General features: G+C 39.1%; 2 protein-coding genes across 5 annotated transcripts in view; one reads left to right on the top strand and one right to left on the bottom strand.

The window, feature by feature from the left end:
* The window catches only part of KNTC1 (kinetochore associated 1), a 40,400-nt gene extending 33,366 nt beyond the window's left edge, over nt 1–7,034 (bottom strand). Inside the window, exons 1-11 of one of the 3 annotated variants that reach the window (XM_082066546.1) lie at nt 6,970–7,034; nt 6,489–6,626; nt 6,281–6,401; nt 5,765–5,880; nt 4,232–4,304; nt 3,688–3,765; nt 3,140–3,174; nt 2,842–2,952; nt 1,854–1,947; nt 1,243–1,295; nt 856–968 (exon numbers count right to left, since the gene is read on the bottom strand). In XM_082066546.1, the coding sequence (XP_081922672.1) occupies nt 856–968; nt 1,243–1,295; nt 1,854–1,947; nt 2,842–2,952; nt 3,140–3,174; nt 3,688–3,765; nt 4,232–4,304; nt 5,765–5,880; nt 6,281–6,401; nt 6,489–6,620 (926 nt within the window). In that variant the 5' untranslated portion in view covers nt 6,621–6,626; nt 6,970–7,034. The remainder of the gene's footprint in view (nt 1–855; nt 969–1,242; nt 1,296–1,853; nt 1,948–2,841; nt 2,953–3,139; nt 3,175–3,687; nt 3,766–4,231; nt 4,305–5,764; nt 5,881–6,280; nt 6,402–6,488; nt 6,627–6,969) is intronic. The other 2 variants (XM_082066547.1, XM_082066548.1) reach the window with 2 other exon arrangements.
* Nucleotides 7,035–7,180: 146 nt separating this feature from the next.
* On the top strand, nt 7,181–21,882 carry RSRC2 (arginine and serine rich coiled-coil 2). Of its 2 annotated transcripts, none has more exons than XM_082066360.1 (10): nt 7,181–7,301; nt 9,922–10,078; nt 10,678–10,721; nt 13,312–13,502; nt 14,473–14,616; nt 19,065–19,187; nt 19,291–19,370; nt 19,946–20,178; nt 20,618–20,707; nt 21,236–21,882. In XM_082066360.1, the coding sequence occupies exons 1-10, from the start codon at nt 7,296–7,298 to the stop codon at nt 21,413–21,415; spliced, it is 1,248 nt and encodes a 415-aa protein (XP_081922486.1). In that variant the 5' UTR covers nt 7,181–7,295; the 3' UTR covers nt 21,416–21,882. The 2 variants fall into 2 exon arrangements, with proteins under 2 accessions (XP_081922486.1, XP_081922487.1); XM_082066361.1 differs by lacking the exon at nt 7,181–7,301 and adding an exon at nt 11,614–11,691 and having other exon boundaries at nt 9,980–10,078; nt 13,290–13,502.
* The last annotated feature ends 257 nt before the right edge of the window (nt 21,883–22,139 follow it).

Genomic DNA, 22,139 nt, shown 5'->3' with positions numbered 1-22,139 from the left:
CCAGATGAGGTTACACAGGAAGGTGTCCAGGCGGATGGCACCAAGGATAAGTTGTTCCATCAGTTTCCCAGGGATGGAGGTGAGGCTGACCAGTCTAGAGTTACCCGGGTCCTCGTTCTTGCCCTTTTTGAAGATTGGAGTGACATTTGCTTTCCTCCAGTCCTCAGGCACCTCTCCCATTTCCCAAGACTTGGCAAAGATGATGAAGAGTGGTCCAGCAATGACCTCAGCCAGCTCCCTCAGCACCCACGGGTGCATCCCATCCAGACCCATGGATTTATGGATGTCCAGATTGCCTAACTGCTCCTTAAACTGCACCCTAAAACTGCTCCTTCTGGCATTTTTAAGCTTTTTAAATTGATCTGATTCTTATTTTTTTTAACCTGTCACAGAGCAATGGAAAGAGCCAAAAGTCTTCTAGTCTTAATTGCTGTTAATTCCTTTTGTATTTTAACCAATACACGCAGGTAGAGATTTTGGCTTCTCTATCTGCAGAATGAAGATCTTACTATTTATCTCTCCAAAAGACAAACAAGCTTTTTCTGTAACATCAGACTTGTAAGCAATATTACACACCACATTTTAGACGAGCATTTCCTGAATGATACAGGTTACATGCACGATCCCTTAGCAGTAAACAACAGAAAAACCAAGAGAAAGCAGAAAGCACCAAGGTTTTCTTTTCTACAACACAGAGCTAATGATACCTGTAGTCTAATTATTTTGTCCTACTGACAAGAAAGATTTCAGCAAAGATTTCTTAAGAATTCACTACCACAGAAAATCGAGTGTTTGTGGCACGTTTCATGTAACGATAAAGAACTTTGCAGTTTTCAGAACTGGTGCTTTACTTACCGTATGACTGGAGAAGACTCTGACTCTGTACTTAGAAGAAATTCTTCAATATATATTAAAGGCCAATTCCAAACAAGAGTAAGAGAATAAACATCCCACATGCTTAAGATATTCTAGATATTAAAAAAAGAAAATTATCAGGGGTTTCATATTTTCTTCATAAAATATTTTTTTTGTCTTTTTTTGAGCAGAATAGTAACACATTCCATAGCTTAAATAACAACTAGGAGAAGAATTAAAAAAAACACAGTAAGATCAAGATCCCTGGTAAATATAAGCATCTTTATTTTATAAAAACATATTTTAAAACTATGACTGTAAAAAATATTTTATAAGCTGGTTCAAGAACGCTGTAAAACGAAGACTAAACCAAATCATTACACTCACCTCTGTATCTAAAACAAACAGCAGATTGTCCAGAACTTGAAATTTTGCTGCATCTAAAAAATATCCATAGTCAAATACATAGTTCAAATACATAGAAATGTATTTGAAGAAAAAACATGTCCTCAGGCACCTCTCCCGTTTCCTAAGACTTGGTAAAGATGATGGAGAGCGGTCCAGCTATGACCTTGGCCAGCTCCCTCAGCACCCCTGGGTGCATCCCATCCAGACCCATGGATTTATGGATGTCCAGATTGCCTAACTGCTCCCTAACCCAGTCCTCATTAACCAAGGCAAACTCCTCCATTGTCCTGCCTTCCTCTGGGGCCTCAGTGGTACAGGGCTCCTCAGGACAGCCTCCGGCAGAGTAGACAGAGACAAAGAAGGCGTTCAGTAACTCTGCCTTCTAGTTTTATCTGCCACGTATTGGAAAAAGCTCTTCCTGTTGTCCTTGACGCCTCTCACCAGGTCTAATTCTGAGGAGGCCTTAGCTTTCCTAGTTGCCTCCTTACGCCCTCTGACAACAGCCTGATATTCTCCCCAAGTGGCCAGCCCCTCCTTCCACGATCTATTAATTCTATGGTTGTCTATAAAAAGTAAGGAAAACTCTTTACCTTTGATCAGACTTGAATCAGCAAAACTTCGAACAGACACCAGGTTATTGGTAGTGTCGACCTCCCATGTGGAGAGTACATAATCACCTTTACCCTGTCAGTAAAGGCAAAGTAAAATGCGGTTATACATTAGAAATTTGGCCATTGCCAGGTCTGCTTCTTCAATCAATCCTTCAACTTACAAACACACTTGGAATGCTGCAAAACTAATTAAAACTTTATTACTGGGTGATGTTGATGTTCAGAAAAAATATATTTATCCTTTTAGTTATTTAAATTTTTTCCTTTCTCCTTTTAAGACTGGCCTTTACTATAGTAACTCTTATAGTCAGCATCCCCAAATATTTTTGACTCCTCTAAAAACATCCACTTCCAGTTCTCATAGAACATAAAACCTGAAAGAAATGTACACTGAACCTGCTGAGAAAAACTGTGTTGAATTCAACAGGCTTCAGTGAATGGACTCAGAAAACTTGTTTTTAGTCCAAAATAACATTTCAAAATACGTCTGTATTTTTATTTTTTCAGTAGTTCCTGCACTTAATTCAAGCTTAAGGGTTTTGTTCAATTAGGACCTTAATTGTTACTTTGGCAAGCTGATGTTGAATGTGAACCTGACTGGAAAGCTCTTGCCAGCTTTGGCTTTGTCTCTGAGCTCAAGGTTGAGACTATAATTAGACTAGGCTGTGCAGGCTAGGAACTACAGTGATTTACTAAGGTCATGCAACCAGGCTGAAAATATTTTTCCCCGATCCATCAGAACAGGGAAAGTTCTGAAATTACAACAGTGATTTCCTTACAAGAAAAACTACGGACAGGTTGCAGAACTGATAACCTCTAAATATACAGTGAGGGAAATGAAAGACAAGTCTTAGTGCAAAAAGTTCACTGTCTTATTTTTCAGCCAGCTAGAGAAGAAGTTTTGCTGCAGATCAAAAAATGTCACTGATCCCATAACAATTGTTATGAGTATATTCTTAGTACTTACCCCAACTATCAAATGGATTTTGTTGGCTGAGTTACTTATCGCAAAATTCTGGCAGCCAAGGCTGTGATACTCTTCTGTGGAAATGAAAACTGTCTTTATCTGTCCTTGTAGCTTGTGGGGTGGAAGATGAAGGGAAAGGAAACAAAAGGGGAAGTCAGTGGGTAAAACCTTGAACTGCTTACTTCTCCATGTACAGAAAAAGTAATAATCATAATTATGAGTTGTAATAATAAACTGGTAAGTAGTGAATGAAATGTACACTTAAGACGTACGTTACAAGCTAGCAGGTATTTCTTACTTTCTTTGCTGTTATCATATCCATCTTGTCAATTGCTGCATTAAAAAAAATAAAATCAGTGTTAAATAAACATTTTAAAAGTGGAAAAAAGCCACTAAATTTTATATAAGATAGTTTAGTGCTAACCTAACTATGCTGAAAAACACTTTAGCCAGGATCTTTGACAGGGTCTATTTCTATCGAGCCACAGTACTGAGTTACAAAAAATTAACTAATAACAAGGCTTATACACTATTAAAAGTTTAAGTTATTCCCAATATTCCTCAGCGCAATCAAGACTGATTATAGCCTAAAATCCCATTTCCATGGTATTTGGTACTCTCTCTAAAGTGGCTCAGAGAAACATAAACTAAAGGAATTATTAGAAGAGTACAAAAATAATTATATTACAGAAGTAGTTTTATATCAGTTTCCCTTTAAAAACAAAGATGACACAGAAAATCCCAACTCAATATCTTATTCCCATTAGGAAGATGCACGGAAAAGCTTTTTCAATACAGCTCTTTCTGTTCAAATGGAAACTCCAGATGGTTTGTAGATCATCTTACCCTCCTGCATTTTAGCAAGTGGGAGACACGTAATGCAGAAGAATCCATTGCTTGTGAGAGTGAACACATGATAAACACCTAAAAAAATCCAATACAAATATTTCAAACTGAAGTATTCAATAGCCACAAAGAGACTACTTGTTTATGAGTAGGACAGTGAAATAACTGGGAAAAAAATCTGACCAATAAATTAGGCTATTTTTACACAAAAATTTTGTTGCCTTCAACGAAGCGCAGAATAAGTCCATATATCTTAAGAGTTTTGTTTGAAATTATAATATTTGTGTGCATCCATAAGACTGCAAATTCTGTTTTCATGACAAAACTACATTTAAAAAACTACATGTTGTTCTATAAGATCCCAGTCTTGATCTCTCGCAGTATCTTTAAAGGCAACTATTAAGTAAAGTGCATTTAATGTGTACAATGCTAAATAAAGTTGTATCTGATTATTTATTTTGTAGTGTCTTTCCCCGAGAAATATTAAAGGGGAACAAAATCTCAAAACTTGAGACAAGGGAAAAAAAAAAAATCAAATTCCTACCTGCATTTGTGTTATCTTTTTCAATAAAGAGATTTAAGTAAGTCTTTTCACTTGAAGATTTTTCAACCAAAATCTAAAATAGGATCAACATAAAGACTATTAGACTATTATTCTGTATTTTATTTGAAAAATATTTTGAATATTGATCATCAGTTCAAACTTTAAACTTTTTTCTGTCATGAAGAACCAGTTCTTGTTTAAACATGTCATCCCATTGTGGTGGATGTGGTGTACCTTGACCTGAATAAGGCATTTGACACAGTCTCCCACAGCACCCTCACAGCTAAACTGAGGGAGTGCGGTCTGGATGACCGGGTAGTGAGGTGGACTGTGAAATGGCTGAAGAGAAGAAGCCAGAGAGTCGTGGTCAATGGGGTGGACTCCAGTTGGAGGCCTGTATCTAGTGCAGTGCCTCAGGGGTCAGTGCTGGGGCCTGTATTATTCAATATATTCATCAATGAATTGGACGAGGGAATAGAGTGCACTATCAGCAAGTTTGCTGATGACACCAAGCTGGGAGGAGTGGCTGACACTGGAAGCTGTGCTGCCATCAGAGACCTGGACAGGCTGGAGAGCTGGACAGGGAAAAATCTAATGAAATATAACAAGGGCAAGTGTAGAGTCTTGTATCTGGGCAGGAACAATCCCAGGTTCCACTATAAGTTGGGGAATGACCTATTGGAGAGCAGTGTAGGGGAAAGGGACCTGGGGGTCCTGGGGACAGCAGGATGATCATGAGCCAGCACTGGGCCCTTGTGGCCAGGAAGGCCAATGGTACCTGGGGTGGATTAGAAGGGGGTGGTCAGTAGGTCAAGAGAGGTTCTCCTGCCCCTCTACTCTGCCCTGGTGAGACCACACCTGGAATATTGTGTCCAGTTCTGGGCCCCTCAGTTCCAGCAGGACAGGGAACTGCTGGAGAGAGGCCAGCGCAGGGCAACAAAGATGATGGAGTGGAGCATCTCCCGTGTGAGGAAAGGCTGAGGGAGCTGGGGCTCTTGAGCTTGGAGAAGAGGAGACTGAGGGGTGACTTCATTAATATTTACAGATATATAAAGGGTGAGTGTCAGGAGGATGGCGCCAGGCTCTTCTCGGTGACAACCAGTGAGAGGACAAGGGGTAATGGGTTCAAACTGGAACACAAAAGGTTCCACTTAAATTTGAGAAGAAACTTCTTCTCAGTAAGGGTAACAGAACACTGGAATAGACTGCCCCAGGGGATTGTGGAGTGTCCTACTCTGGAGACATTCAAACCCGCCTGGACACCTTCCTCACCTAGGTGTTCCTGCTCCGGTGGGGGGATTGGACTAGATGATCTTTTGAGGCCCCTTCCAATCCCTAACATTCTGTGATATTGTGCTTATTTGTTACTTATGGGAACAAAAGTGTCCCTTTAAACTGTTTGTTCAAACTGCAAGATGTGTTCACAAAACAAGAATGTTTATATTTTGATATTCGAAAGAAAGAATAAACCAGCTCAAGAAATTCTAAGAACAAAAGGTTTTCAGCAAAATTAGAGCAGAAAAATTACTGTACCTTGGTTAGCAAGGTTTGTTTAGATGGTATGTGAATAAGATGGAAATTGCCACTTCTCTCACCCACCACAAGAAATTGGTTTTCTTGACACGTACCAACTACATCTACATCAGAATCTGAAAAGTTCCATGGCAAAATGTCAAACATTAATATTTGTTTTTTAATAGACATTCATATTCGAAACACAGGAATTGAACAGTACAGTGTCCTTGATTTCTTCAAAATTATTTACTTTGATTAAACTATGTACAGGAAAGGGCATACAGGGAGTGGTTTTGGTATCCATTATTCCCATTTCGGTGAAAAGTTAGTGAGCCTTCTAATTGAATTGTACAGATTACTTAGTTAATAGTATACAGAATCAGCAATCACTATTACTTAGGTATTTATTATAATGTTTTATTTTACAGGCTAGTTAAGTATGCAAGATACTTGCTAGTTTCCTATATAAACCTAACATAGATATGTTACGAGTCAGTTTTAACTTTCAGTGGAATTCCAAAGGGATGAACTTACCAAGCTGAAAGTACATCTGGAGGAGCTGCCCGGTGCTGTCCAGAAGCGTCACGGATCTGTCAACAGCAATGATACTGCCATCCCTTGAGCTGCATGCAAACAGCTGTGGGTTAACAGAGACCTAAGAAGAAAAAGGATCTTAAATATAATATGACAAAGCTCTGGTAGTAATTAAGAAAAATAAAAACACAGTTCTGATGAACGCTACTTTTTCTGAAGATTTGATCTGAAGGAGCGTATTCACTTGGTACAACGCAGTTCCACATTCGTGTCCTAAACCTACGGGGAGCTGCACAGTCCCTGTGTCATCATTTGCCAGAAGCTCAATTTCATTCCACATGTTTACCTGCAATAAAGGAACATGCTGTAAAGCTTTAAAAAAGTTATATGACCACACACAATTTTGTTATTCTATTGTGATTCTGTGCCCAGGAGGTAGAGTAGTACAATAAGCCTCCTAAACGTAAATTACATGTCTAAAAAAGACAAAGTTAAGTCACAAGAGCAATGTGACTCCCAGCTGATGTCCCCAGCGGGCCCGACCGAACGCAGGACAGGTTTCGCGCCCGCGGCTGAGGCAAATCCCGTGCTAGAGAGCCCTCCCCACCGACCAGCGGACACCCCTGCCCACAGGGACCGCGATCCGCTCTCCCATCTCCTCACCGCGACCCCGGGGGCCGGTGACAAACCGCGACCGCCGCCCCGCCGCTGCCTCAGGCTTTCAAATTGGCGGGAGTCCTGACTAACGCTACGGGTCGCAGCGCGGCCAAACCACCTCCAAAGGCGAACGGCACCGTTGCTAAGATACCGCCTAATCCCTGTGCGCCCCCAGAATGCACCGCGGCTCCCGCGCGCACAGCCGCCTGCCCCCGCCCCGCGGTTACATCCGGGCGCCTGCAAGGGAGAGGGAGGGTGGGGTTTGTCGCCTCGGTTCGTGAGCGTTGCGGTCGCTGAGGGAGGTTGAGCCGCTTGTGAGGAGTTGTCGTGGGGGAAGCGACGTCCCGGGCGCTCGGTTATGGCGGTGAGTGGCATTCGCCGCCGGGATTTTTGCAGAATAGACGGATTGGGAAGGGGGCTGCCGCGGGGCGGGAGGGAAGAGCGTGTGAGACGGGGAGGGCTGGGTCGGGCGGCCGTGTGCGCGGAGAGACAAAATGGCGCCCGCCGCTCCTTCGCTTGTCGGCGCCATGATGGGCCTCGGGGTGGGGGTGGCTGCTTTTCACCCGTTACTTATCTCCTCGTTTCCAGAAGTTTCTCTTTTACTTCTCTGGGCTTGGAGAGAAGCGAGGAAGCCTTGTGACTTAGGCCCTGTCATTTTCTGGCTGGGGAGGGAAGTGTTGCTGCGATAGGAGCAGGCGTTTCTCAGAGGGACTGAGGGAGCAGCCAGGCCGGCTGGGCCGTGCTCAGTTCACGTTCCTGTAGCTTTCCCTGCCCGATTCTTTATCTTTGTGTTTAGTCACAGGTCTATTATCCTACTATATTTATGATTAATTTCGGTAGGAAATGCATCTGCTGTAGTTATCACAGTCCTTTATGTTCATACACGACCTAAGAGTGTAATTTTATTCTCTTTTAAAAATCTATGTGGCCTGTTAACGTATAAAAGTGTTCGTGTGGCCTGGTAATATATAAAGGTGTTTGTCCCATAATTGAGTTGAAGAACCAATACGAATCGTTATCAAACCCGAAGTGGTTATTTTTTACAAAAGTTATTAAATAGTCTTGAGTGCAAGAAAAGAAAATGCCAAACAAATCGGATTCTAAACTGATTAAACTCTTCAAAGTTGGCTTTAAATACTTTGTGGTGTTTAATCTGGTATTTTAAGTTCTTGTTTTGAAACTTTGGCCTGTCAGTGGTGAAACAAGAGGACTGAAAACTTCTGGAAGAAATTAATCCCCCCCCTTTTTTTTTTCCTTTTTGTGATGCTATTTAGGTTTATATAACTTAGCTTGTTAAGGTACATTTTTCTGTAAAATGGTTTGAAGAATTATGGACTTGTAGTTTTGCATCTAGGTTATAGGCACTATCTTTGGGGTTCCTCTAAAGCAGTAAGTGAGGGGTGTGTTCAAGACCCTGTAGCCATCTAGTTGAAGTCTGTCATCCTTTTTTTGCTGTGTTTTTGTAGAGCTGAGAGATTTCTCTAAGGTGCAGTGCACAAGGGCATTAGTGAGTAGCAATGTATATAAATAATGAGACTGGTAGCCTTGGTAAATGTGGCAGTAGGCTGAAGTTCAGTTGGGTAGTATGTTTAAAAACCTGGTTCGTTTAGACTGTTAGCTGGTATTCTCTGTGCCCTTCTCAAGTGTTGTGGTTTAACCTCGGTCAGCAACTAAGCACCACGCAGCTGCTTGCTCACTCTCCCCCGGTGGGATGGGGGCAAGAATCAGAATAGCAAGGAAACTCATGGTTTGAGGTAAAGGCAGTTTAATAAGTAAGCAAAAGCTGCATATGCAAGCAAAGCAAAACAAGAAATGCATTCACTTCATCCCATCGGCCAGCTGTTCAGCCATCTCCTGGGAGGCAGAGCTCCATCGCATATAGTGGTTACTTGCGAAGATGAATGCCATAACTCTCAACATCCCCTCGTTCCTCCTTTTTCCCCCAAAATATGTACCGAGCATGATGCCATATGGTGTCAAATGCCCCTTTGGCTGGCTTGGGTCAGCTGTCCTGGCTTTGCTCCCTCCCAGCTTCTTATGCACCTGCTAGAACATGGAAAGCTGAAAAGTCCTTGGCTTCTCAGCAACAGCAAAAACATCAGTGTTCTTCTCATACTAAATCCAAAACACAACTCCTTGAAAGAAAATCAACTCTATCCCAACTGAAACCAGGACATCAAAATTACTTCAAAATGTATATTTATAGAAATACCAAAATTCCTTTGAAACTTCTTGTAACTGAGTCTTTTGGAAGCCTTAGATGGAAAAGGGAGGCTCTGAGTAGAAGTGGGGGAAGTGTAGATAAGCAGATGATAGATGTGGAATGCCAAGGATTGTGATGGCAAAGATCACAAATAGGGTAGTCAGTTTCTACTCTTTATCTAATGTTCTAAAGCGTCACAGACTATAGTTCAAGCTCTACTGCAGATGTCCATATGCTCATGTGTTTTGAACTAGATATCAGTATACCACACAAACAGAGAAGTGAACAGCTGCTTTATCTCTCACTCTTTAAGAGATTTTCCTATAGATGTATCTTTGTACCGTTGAAAATTAATAACAGATTGGACAGACTAAAGAGTAGATTTACTTGCAGCATGTTATGAAGGAAGTCTACGATTAATACACAATATATTACTGACAGTCTGTAATATCTGTTGTTTGAGAAAAACTAACTGCTTTGTTCTCAAAATAATAATAATTAAATTAAATATAATTAATAATAATTAAATATATTTAACTCATCATTTGAGAAGTTTTCAAGTGTCTTGTTCCATTTGCAAATAAAACTGCAGCTGGTAGAAGATCATGCCAGTTCAAGTCCTCTGTGACTTAGAACTGTTAGGACTACTCACGGTTACTCATGAGTTTGTCTTTACAGAAAATAATTTTAAGTTCGTCTTCAGAGGACGTACTAAGAAAATTGTTTTTCCTGTTCTTCAGTCCTAAGATTTTGCTTTTTAAACATCTGTTCCCATGTGCAGGGTAGTGATACAGAACGAGATGGAGTAGCCCCAGAAAAATCCTCTCCAGAAAGAGAGAAGAAAAAGGAACAGTCAGATGCCTCTAGTTCTCCCAGAACATCAAAGCATCATTATTCAAGATCACGCTCACGGTCAAGGGAAAGAAGACGGAAGTCAGGTATGGTCTTCATATAAGCGAAGTTGCTTATATGTTCTGGTGTGTGCTTGTAGAACTGAAATCTCTTTAAAGCTTTTTTGGAAGAAACATACAGACTTGGCTCTAGTAACTTGTTAGAATTGGCAGGAAAAAGTAGCTACTAATTTTGGTTTTGTATCTTAAATGTCTTGTTTTGAAACTTTTCTGTTTCAGTGATAGAAGTGCTAAGGAAAAGGGTATCAGTGGTCAGGGGCTGTTGGGGGGGGGACAAGACCAAACAGAAAACCATACTATTTTGTCTTTATTTTAATTTGATATGCTTAGACTGGGATACTTTTGCATGGTTGTAATAAAAATAAGATCACCTGGCTGAGGAATGTGACTGGAATATGACATGGGCTCGTTTTTCCCTGTTGGAGCTAAAATAAATGTGAACAAAGAACAGGGTATAACATCTAGAGTTTGCTTTCTGCAGTAGGTATTCAAATAGTGCTGTTTATTTTCTAAATCTCTGATCTTGACTTTAGGTGGGGTGGAATAACTGAAAAGAACTAGAAACATTATAGCCAGCTGATCTTCTCTTTAACTTGGTAAAAAACAATAAATGTTTTGTTTTACAGATACTGAAGGAAGAAAACACAGAAGCCGGAGCAGAAGCAAAGAGGTAATTAACACTTTGTAGCGTTTAGGTAATTGTACAATACATCTTAAAGTATCTTGTAGTAATGCACATATGTGTAAATCTGTATAAATGACTTTATGGTAAGTACAAGAAATTGGAAACTTTAAGCTTAAAAATGGATATGGAGATCCTTTCATAGTGACGCATGATTGCAGCCATCATGTTGACAAGGTAATAGTTTTATATAAAAATGCTTTCAGAAACTAGTAACTTAATTTCTTTTTTCATGGAAACAGCCAAAAGAAAGAATTCATGTGGAGAAGTAGAATGGTGTTCTTGATGACTTTCACAGAGCTTCCATTAACCAAAAGCCTTGAATAGTTTTATTCCTGGCTGATGTTTAGGACTTTCAATGACACATACCCATTGCTTAAGTATATTAAAAATAATACCCCACATGACTGAGCTCTGTTTATTGCATCCTTTAATTGTAAAGACTGTCATAGCTTGACAAACAAGCTGAGTCGGCTGGGAACATGGCAGTAGCAGCAGGGCTGTCTCTTTTTTTTTTTTTTAGATAAATGTGTGTGTGTATATTGGAAAGTGAGAAGAGACAGCATGAATAATACCCTGAAAATATAATATTTTCTCTGGTGTGCAAGCCAGTTATGAGCAAACCAGGGGCATCAAAATAGTCACAAAAAAACCTTAAGCCATGTGGGGCAATAGCAGGCTGGGTCAGATGAGGGACTTTTTAAATTTTGACCCAGGTCAGGAACTTCTACTTCCCTCATGCCAATGGAAGCTCTGTTTAAAAAATGAGGAAGAAAAAAATAAAAAAGCAGGAAAAGAAAAATAATCTAGGAGAGTTTTTGTGAAATTGAATATATTGTTTAGCTCACATGATAACATTTCTATAATAAATCATACTCAGCGTGCTAATGCGCGAAGAGACTGAACTGAAGACGCTGCAGACTCAGATAGCAAAATTATAAGCCTACTTCATGATAAGGTAACTATTAGTCATTCAAACTCATATTTCCCTTAAAAATATCTTAAATCCGTTATGGGATATCATGGTGGTTTATTACTAAGTGTGTGCCTGGAAGACGTGGTTAAAATATATATATATAGATCTGTTAATGTTGAAAATAAAGGTCCTTGGTTATAATTATGTCCAGTGTTTTGCCATGCTGTTGCATCTAATCTTACACAATTTATTTAACAGTTCCTAAGTTTCACGGAGTGAGCAGATAAGGAATAATGTCTCACAGTAGATTTACTGTTTTCATTCATTTGCAAGATTAAGCTCTTCGTCTGTAGCCTAAATACTGCGTATCAGTAATTCTTTTTGTCTACCAGAACAACTACTTATGTAAATATATAATTAAAATTAATATACAGGTAACATCACAAACTTCAGATGTGTTTTTATGTAACAACTGATTATTCAAGGAGTTAATAATATACTGTAAAAGCAGGAAAAATATTATTGTATTCTTGAAGAACTATAATTAAATATGTTTAGAAATTGATATGTGTTAATAAGGAGTTAGAAAGGCTTGAGTAAGCCAATTGTAGCATCTTTTCCAGACTTGTTTCTTTTGAGAGAGTTATGATTGGTTATGAAAGGTTTTATGAGTGGTTAACAGATTTATGTGAGGAAAAATAAAAACAAACCTGAAGAATTGGGGTTTACTCTAAAAGGAATGTATCATGCTTAAATTGAAACACAACATTATTTAGAAATGAGATTTAAGTGAGCTATGCTTTTGTGCTAGAAAGATTTCAAAATAAACTGGATATACTAAGAAAAGGTGTTGATGTCATGACTTAGTCTCTAAGGAAAACACTGGCAAAAATCAGACCTGACCTTGCTAAGTATTTTTGGCCTTGTGGCTATAAAAAGGGATCTTTTTTTAAGAGGCACTGCAGGAAGAAATTGCAGTGTAGCAGAGCACCATATATGTAATTTAAAGCTACTCTGGGAGGTCTCAGAGTGATGCATGTTAGTTTTAAATACTAAAAATGGGATATCAACCATGTCACTTATTACTTTGCTTTTTGAAAACTGTTAGTATTTACTGACAGAAGAGTTGTGCTCTAAAAATTAATTATCTAGTGATGGATAGAAGATTGTTTTAGTTCTAAAAGCAAACAAAATAGTATACGTCTGCAACTATGTATGGATTTTAGTAACTTTCTATGTGGTAGGCTTAGGCAAATATTGAATATTCATTACAAATGTATGCATATATGCACATTCAGAAATTATCAGATACTTAAAGATAGGTACTTATTATATGTTTGGAATGGAGACAGTAACTGAGAATGACAGTTTTTGTTACAATGTTGTGAACTCTTATATGGAAACACTGTAAAGATACCTGATGGATGCTTTAGGAATCCTTTAGGCAGTGGGGAGGAGGGAAAAGGGGAAAAAGTTATAGCGTGCATTTGCAACTTTGGGTAGTTGGTGGCATTAGGTAAAACAGCCATCACTGATGATTGAGTCACACTCCTAAGGTTACTAATGTTGCATCACAACTTATCATTTTTTATCTTCTGATACCCATACTAACTCTCTTTGTTGCACTATTTTCCTGAAAGAACCAACTTCTTCTTAAAACAGGCAAGAAGACATGAATCCAAAGAGAAGTCCTCCAAGAAGCACAAATCTGAAGACCACAATGACAAAGAACATTCTTCTGACAAAGGAAGAGAGAGCCTAAATTCATCTGAAAATGGTGAGGATCGACACAAACGTAAAGAGAGAAAATCATCAAGAGGGAGGAGCCATTCAAGATCCAGGTCTCGTGAAAGGTGAGTTGTTTTACATGATTATTTTCCAAGACCATATGCAAAAGCAGTATTTGGGATTTGTGTAGGCTCTGAAGTACAGCTGAATTACATTCTTGACCTAATTTAATGCTAAAACATCAATTTATATTGCATGTTTCAGTTTTCATTGGGTAGTGCATTTGCTGCTACTTGTTTTTTTCAGACTGGTTCTGTGTAAAATTACTTATATAGGTGACCTGTCTCATTTATATTTAGTATATAGAATATAGAAAATATGTAAACAGAATGTATTGAATGTTCCCTGTTGTCAGTGACAGGAAAGAAAATACACTTTAGCAATGCTTTGGCTTTTTACATCCTAAACCAAGACCTTGCCCAGACGCAGTGCTGTCTCAGCCTCCCTGTGCTGCAGGCCACCTGGTACACTGCTGGTAGGAGAATCGCTTGGGACAAGCAGATTGCTGCCAGCAGAACTTTTCAGCCAGCTCTGCTCAAAGCTGAGGGATCTGCAGCAAACATGATGGCAAGGAACAGGCTTCAGCTAATAATACACTGAGGGACGGTGTGTGACTCACAAAGTGAAATTTGGCATCCGTTCCCCAAGGTGTTGGAATACCATGGGGAGGAAGAGAGTTTTGTTGCCTTTAATCTGATGCAAGATTCATAAATTCCTTTGGCTGTGTATTTGTTTTGAAATGTACACTGTAATGAACAACTAAAAATAGCTGTATTGATGAGTATAATTGTTTACATAAACTCTGCTAACTCACTTGTCTGTTGTGGCTGGTGGGAGTGTTTAGTTCCTTTCCAATTTCATCTCAGTCTTACAACTTAAACTGTTCAAGGCATGAACTCTTCATGTGTAGTTTGCAGTCTCCCCACCCTACCTGATGCTTTTTGCCCTGTGGTGACAAATCTGTATGTAAATCCTTAAGCAGAAGCTGAGTTTAAACATGAGAATATATGTAAAAATTTGGGACGTGTGTTTCAGACGTCATCGTAGTAGAAGTCGTGATAGGAAAAAATCCCGATCTCGCAGCAGAGAGAGAAAACGACGTATAAGATCTCGTTCTAGATCAAGATCTAGACACAGACATAGAAGTAGAAGTAAAAGCAGAACTAGGAGTAGAAGCAGGTAAGTGTTAACTTTTGTATACACTTACTGGTGATATTTGGTTGAACATTCTGTGGTGGGCTGATGTATAGAAGAATGATGGGTTTGCCAGTTAATGCGTGTTTCGTGTAACTAGATGTGTTTGGTGTTTTCTCAGCTGTACCGGTACAGTGGGTTAAGTATTGGGTAGTAGTGATGACCACAGTTCAAGCTCTTCTTGGTTTCTTGTACCACAACTGAATTTACTGGTTTTAATAGGATATTTAAATGATAGTTAAGTGCAAAAAATTTAAGATAAAACCCGCCCTTTCATGTGCTTAACATGAGAGTAGTGTGGTTGGAAAAGGACTAGTTTAAAAATAGTACTGTATATACCTCTCTGTTTATATATCATAAAAGGGAAGTTTAACTGGAAATCACTGGCTGTAAGAGCAGATAACACTGATCAGAAGCTAAACCTGATCAGCTCCACAGACTTTACTTAAAAAATTGTTATCTGTGAGCTAGCAGTTAGTGTAGTGCTAATGGAGATTTAGTGTCAGACAGAATGTTTCTGCTCGAGTGTACTATTCTGTGTTAGTGATTACCAGCTCCTTTTTGTCACGTTAAATGTGAGAATATTTATCATGTTAATTTTTCTCACTGTCTTGGGTGCTTTCATTTCTTCCTTAAATTCTTGAAGCACAGATTGAAACACTAGCTAGACATGTACTGGCTTATTCTGGGTCTGTTTGACAGACTTGAAATCCTTGCCTCACCTGGGATATGCTAGAATTGAGGTTTTCATCACTGTGTAGAAGTTAATGTTTTCAAATATCTTGGCGCAGAGTTGTGAGCCTATTTGTATGTATCACCTTTGCATTCTTAAACCCTGTAGGATTTTCTGAATGAGTAAGCTGAAATATGATTTAATGACTGCTACAGTTCTGTTTTTTCCTTCCTGCTTGTTTAAAGTAAAACAAGTAGTTTGGATACACATTGGTGTCCCTTCAGTGCTCCCAACAAAGTGTTGACAGTGTTCCAGTTCATTTAGTAGTATTTTCACTAGAGTATTTCAAATTGCATATTTAAAGGATGTAGAAGTTGGTTATGACTACTCAACATTACGATGGATCGTTGGAGACTTAAGAATCTAGCACGCTTGCGTAGTGCTCCATCACCACTTGTGAAACTGTTAAGAAGACTTATCTTACTGAAGAAGTAGTTGAATTACAGTGTTTGTGTCACATTTTATTTTGGCGTGCACTTTCTACCAAACTTTCAGCTGGGGTGAGTAGAGCTGGGTTTTCAATTGGTGTACATGTTACTTGCATTTAATGGTTATTTAAGCCACCTTCAGCATGAGATGTAAGGCTTCAGTTCCCCATTATTTCCATTTATTATAGATGATGTGCACTTACTGAAAGTCACTTTGAACACTTTGTGTTTAATGTGTTTAATGGCTCTGTGAAAACTTCACATCCCAAGGAGTTTTTTGTTTCTGCAGTTGAATTCAAATCACAGAATCACAGAATATTAGGGATTGGAAGTGACCTCAAAAGCTCATCCAGTCCAATCCCCCTGCCAGAGCAGGAACACCCAGATGAGGTTACACAGGAGGGCATCCAGTTGGGTTTTGAATGTCTCCGGAGTAGGAGACTCCACAACCTTCCTGGGCAGCCTGTTCCAGTGTTCTGTCACCCTCACTGAGAAGAAGTTTCTTCTCAAATTTAAGCGGAACCTTTTGTGTTCCAGTTTGAACCCATTACCCCTTGTCCTATCATTGGTTGTCACCGAGAAGAGCCTGGCTCCATCCTCCTGACACTCACCCTTTATATATCTGTAAACATTAATGAGGTCACCCCTCAGTCTCCTCTTCTCCAGCTCAAGAGCCCCAGCTCCCTCAGCCTTTCCTCACACGGGAGATGCTCCACTCCCTTCATCATCTTTGTTGCCCTGCGCTGGACTCTCTCCAGCAGTTCCTTGTCCTTCTGGAACTGAGGGACCCAGAACTGGACACAATATTCCAGATGTGGTCTCCCCAGGGCAGAGTAGAGGGGCAGGAGAACCTCTCTTGACCTACTAACCACCCCCCTTCTAATCCACCCCAGGATGCCATTGGCCTTCCTGGCCACAAAGACCCAGTGCTGGCTCATGATCATCCTGCTGTCCACCAGGACCCCCAGGTCCCTTTCCCCTACACTGCTCTCTAATAGGTCATTCCCCAACTTAGACTGGAACCTGGGGTGTTCCTACCCAGATTCAAGACTCTACACTTGCCCTTGTTATATTTCATTAAATTTTTGCCTGTCCAACTCTCCAGCCTGTCCAGGTCTCTGGATGGCAGCACAGCTTCCAGTGTCAGCCACTCCTCCCAGCTTGGTGTCATCAGCAAACTTGCTGATAGTTCACTCTATTCCCTCATCCAGATCATTGATGAATATATTGAATAATATAGCCTGAAACAGAACAGCAAATGTGGGAAGAAAAAGTAAGGGGATAGTTATAGTTTAGGAATTTCTTCAACTGGAGACATGGCTTGTTGGATAGTGATGGATATACTGCAAGAATCCATTTCTTGTGAGTACTGTATTTGTCTCACAGATCCTAGAGACGGAAAATAAGTGAGACATAAGTATTTTTTAACAGTAGCTAGGATGCTTCATCAAGTTCTGGGTTCAAGTTATGGGGCAAGCCTCAAGGAAAACTTCACAATCCAGATAAACAGGATGTGGAAACCTACCCTATTAAAACTGAACTGTGGAATGAACCCCCTTATTCATGACATGCAATATTTGGTGTGTTACAGTTAGCAGGCTATGACAGAAGCATTTGTAAATAGTAAACCTTGACCTTCTCTTGAGGGTTCTCTGCATAATCTCAGGCTCATGTTTTCAAGTGATCTGTGCTCACTAGTGTTTAGACTAACCTTTTCATTCTGTGGGCATGTAGACCCTCCTGGCAGTTCTTTTGTAGCATTACTCTGATGAAATGCTGGGTGGAAAACATGACACCATCTGCTTGTTTCAAATGGAAATACTTAAATACAAAAGCTCAAATATTTATTTCCTTGATGTTTACCAGTGCAATAAAGCATCAGACCAAAGACAAGACCAAACTACAATAGTCAGCACGGGAAAAATGAAGGTATCTTTGAAACATGCATTACATCCTATCTCAGGAATGCAGATCTGTCACTTCCCAGTGCCTGAATCTGCATCTTGTCATCTTCTATGAAAAGATAAGTCTCACCTCCTTTGTATTCTACCAGATTTGTCATGTAAACAAGGATCTCTTTTTATAACTTCAGTCTGTGTTTTGTGATGTTTGTAGATGCTGCCCAAGTTGCAAACAGAAGAAACAGAATATCTGAATGCCATTTAGAGTGGCTGTTGTCAAGTTAGCTATTATCTCAAATGGTTTATAATAACATTTAAGTATAAAATTGCAGAAATATTTTTGTACATCACAACTTACTGTTTATGGCAAATCTGGGGAAACCATGAGTGATGTCTCCTGTCATTTAAGCTTTCTTGGACACTTCAAGTATCTGTGATGTTTTTGTTTAAAACATCAGTGTCAGAGGCTTAAACAGGGATAAGCCCTTATCTTCTGAAATGTAGATATTAATGATCCTGACAGAGATACTGCTATTAGCCCTTTATATGTGTATTTTGAGCAGCTGTTGCTTAGGTGGGACTTGATGTATATGTCATCAGAACGACTTCTGTTTGGGAAAAGGTGGGGCGAAAGTTACTAAAGGAGAATTGAGCAGAATATTTTGGTATTTTGCTTAAAAATATATTTTAACTGGGTTCTTTTCAGATTGTCAGGCTCCAGATAATGCATGCTTCATACTTCTCTGCACAGTAGTGTCCTTCCCAAGAGCAAAGCCAAGACAAACCGCATGTGTTTAAACCAGCTCTCCCATTTAGCCATCCTCAAACAGTTGTCCAAAGCACATTTAGTGAAGACTATACAGAGGGGAGAGAAATAATAATTTCCCTGAGGACTATTCCAGTTTTTCAATTGGACCTCTTAAAAATTCTCCTTTTTTTACATAATTATAGTGCTGTGAGGTCTTTTGTGGTTTTTAAAGCATTCTTGTAACTTGAACCATTGTACAGTTCTCTTGCTATTCACTTTACCAAAAGTTACACAATGTTTTTCCTTGTCAGGTTTTAGAATGAAAATCTCTAGAGCCAGATCTGTTTATTCTAAACATCAAGTATAAGAGGGTAAATGAATACCCAGAATTACATGTTCTGTTATATTTGCAGTTGGAAATCTTCAGTTTTAGCACTATCTTGTAACAAGGCAAGTGTGACTGTTGCATTGTTCTAGGACAATCTCTGTGAAAGCTGTTCTTGAGAGCTCTCCAGATTAATTATTAAGCTGTGTTTTGGAGTTATGATCAAATAACTTTATTAAATATTATGGTATATATGTACCTTCATTGTTTTAGCAACTCTTGTTAACTTTGGTTACAGAGAGCGAAAGAAAAGAATTGAAAAGCCCCGAAGGTTCAGCAGGAGTCATAGCCGGAGTCCAAGTCCACCACCTTTTCGGGGACGAAATACAGCTATGGATGCACAGGAAGCATTAGCCAGAAGGTCAGGAATTGTTATTATTTTAATGATATGTAACATAAATAAGCTGCTGCTGCTGTTGATTTTGCGTGTCTAAATATTTTTATTCTCATGTACTTACTTCTAGACTGGAAAGAGCAAAGAAACTGCAAGAACAGAGAGAGAAGGAAATGGTTGAAAAACAGAAGCAGCAGGAAATGGCTGCAGGTAATGCATGTGTGTTACATTCATTCCTAAACAGTAGTGTGAGTGGAATGGAGCCTCCTGTGTTGAGTGTCACAGTCCTGTTGTCTGTATAATTGTTAACTTGGTCCATGTATAAGAACCGTAACTAGAACACATTTGAAAAAACAAATCCAACACAAACAAACCCAACCAAACTAGACATAAAACCCCAATAAAAACAGTCAGGATTTCTTGTCACTTACCGGGTATACAGCAAAAATTGTTGTATGTTAGGCTGGTAGATGATTTTGTGGTAGTCATTGGACCCTTCCTTTATGCGTCATTAAGCAAGAGTTTGAAATCCGTTACCAGCTCAGGCGTATTTAGATTCATGAGTTACGTTAGTTTCACTTTCAGTTCTGGTTTCCCAAAAATATTGGAGACATGTTTCTTAATTTACAAACAACATGTATTTTATCATGCATTTTTATTTGGACACTTTAAACTTATTTCTGATGAAGGGAAGTGTTTGAGGCTTCTTTTGTTTGTTTCTTGTTTGTTTTTGCCTAGTAAAGTCTGAACTTATTGTCTGATAGCAAATTACCTTTCTTCTTCAGCGGCTGCAGCCACTGGAGGTTCTGTTATTAATGTTGCTGCTCTGCTGGCATCGGGAACACAAGTAACTCCTCAGATAGCAATGGCAGCTCAGATGGCAGCACTGCAAGCAAAAGCACTTGCAGAGACTGGAATAGCTGTCCCGAGCTATTACAACCCAGCAGCCGTGAATCCAATGAAATTTGCTGAGCAAGAGAAGAAGCGGAAGATGCTTTGGCAAGGCAAAAAGGAAGGGGTAATATTGTCTTTTCTCATTTTCATAAAATTTGTTTGGAAACATCTTGCACTCAAGACAGTTTAAGGATACTTATCAGTGTTATTTCTAGTAAAATTACTTTCATATCTGTTACAAAGTTTCCCTATTAGCAGCAGCCCAAAACTTCAGGAGGCAAAGGACTGAGATGACTAGACCTAGGAAACCCCCTGATGTCATAAAACTCAAGAGGTGTAGCTCAATCTTAATTTTACTTTTGCCAGTTTGCTTACAGCTTGCAACTGAGTATCAAATATAGATGATCTCTTTTTACTGAAAAGTGATGACTAAGCTATTAGAAGCTATAATTGACCACTCTGTGTTTTTAGTATTGCTTTTTTGCTTGCTACTGTATTGTGATAGTAATGGAAAATTATATTAAAAAGTGATACATCTTTTTTTTTTTTTTTAACTTGTACAGGATAAATCACAGTCTGCAGAAATATGGGAGAAGTTAAATTTTGGAAACAAGGACCAAAATGTCAAATTCAGAAAGCTGATGGGCATTAAGGTAAAGAGTTCTGAATGTGTAATTAAGTGTATTATTACTTGTAGGACAGTAATTTCTTTTTTTTTTTTTCAATTGTACCAGTGAAGATGTAACTACAACAGGCAGTATCAGGTTAACAAACTTTAAGTATTTCTGATTAAAGTTCACAAGCACTATGTAAATCTGAATTCAGTTCAAATTACAGAATTTCATTATGTTTCTGTGTAACAAGGCAACTGTTATGATCTGTAACAGCAGTGGTAACTGTAACCAGTATTCCTAATCTGATAAATACTGTTGTTTGTATAGATGAATTAATTGGAGACATTTATTTGAATGAGTTAGCAAAGGAACTGGATTAAGGTCTCCGTGTGTTTTGTGACAGTGAGAGGAAAGCTACACTAGAATGGTCCAATAAAAGCAAATGCTTGAATTCTTACTAGCTTTTGAAAACAGTAATGAAAAATTGTGACACTTACGACACCTGCAGTATATGAAAACACCGCTTCCTACACAGCTAATGTTTGTTTCGTTCTGTTTGGTTTCTAGAGTGAGGATGAAGCTGGATGTAGTTCAGTTGATGAAGAGAGTTACAAAACGCTGAAACAACAGGAAGAGGTTTTCAGAAATCTAGATGCACAGTATGAAATGGCGAGATCACAGACTCATACGCAAAGAGGAATGGGATTGGGATTTACATCTTCAATGCGAGGAATGGATGCAGTTTGAAAAAAGAAAAAAAAAGAGGCAGTTTTAAAGTTTGGGACTATGGAAGGTTCTTGTTCAAATGTTGGGTCCTTGTTCACCAAAAAGCTAGCATTCTAGCTTGCATGGGTGTTGCATTGACTTTAATTTATTGAAAAATACAATTTTTTTGTAAATATCAGATCAGTGATACTGGTGTTAGTGTTGTAATCAGGTTATACCCACTTCCATTAAACTTGAGAGAACTATAGAAGGACAGTATTTTTTAGTTAAAGTTCTACTTTTCAAACCACGCAGCAGATGGGAAATGCTCATACATGAATATTTCGTGTCCACTGTCTTGTGTACTTTTGTACTTTAACCTGTACAGTTATTTTCAATTCCTGAAACATAAAAGAAACATTGTGTAGATGTTATTTAGCGGTCTGGGCCAATAGGCACATAATCCAGTGCAAAAAACCTGGTTAATAATAAAGACATTTTTTCTCTAAGGTCTTTCTTTATGTTAATTAGACTTTGAGGAAAGTAGTGAAGGCAAGTCAGGAAAACTAGTTGTGAAGGCAGAAAGAGTGTTTGTTTCTCTTTGTTCTTCTGCTTATTTGGAAGATTTTGAAGTAGGATATTTTCTAAAATAAGATTTGCAGTGTAGAGCACAACTTGGATGTCGAGCTTTTGTTTTTCTTACTTTTGGTCATGTTGATACTTGTAACTTTCAGTAAAGAGAGGGGGTTCAAAGCCCTGGGTGAGG

This window comes from Streptopelia decaocto (genome assembly GCF_964273445.1).
Source record: "Streptopelia decaocto genome assembly, chromosome: 15".
Lineage (NCBI taxonomy): Eukaryota > Metazoa > Chordata > Aves > Columbiformes > Columbidae > Streptopelia > Streptopelia decaocto.
This window is presented reverse-complemented; position numbering and strand designations above follow the sequence as displayed.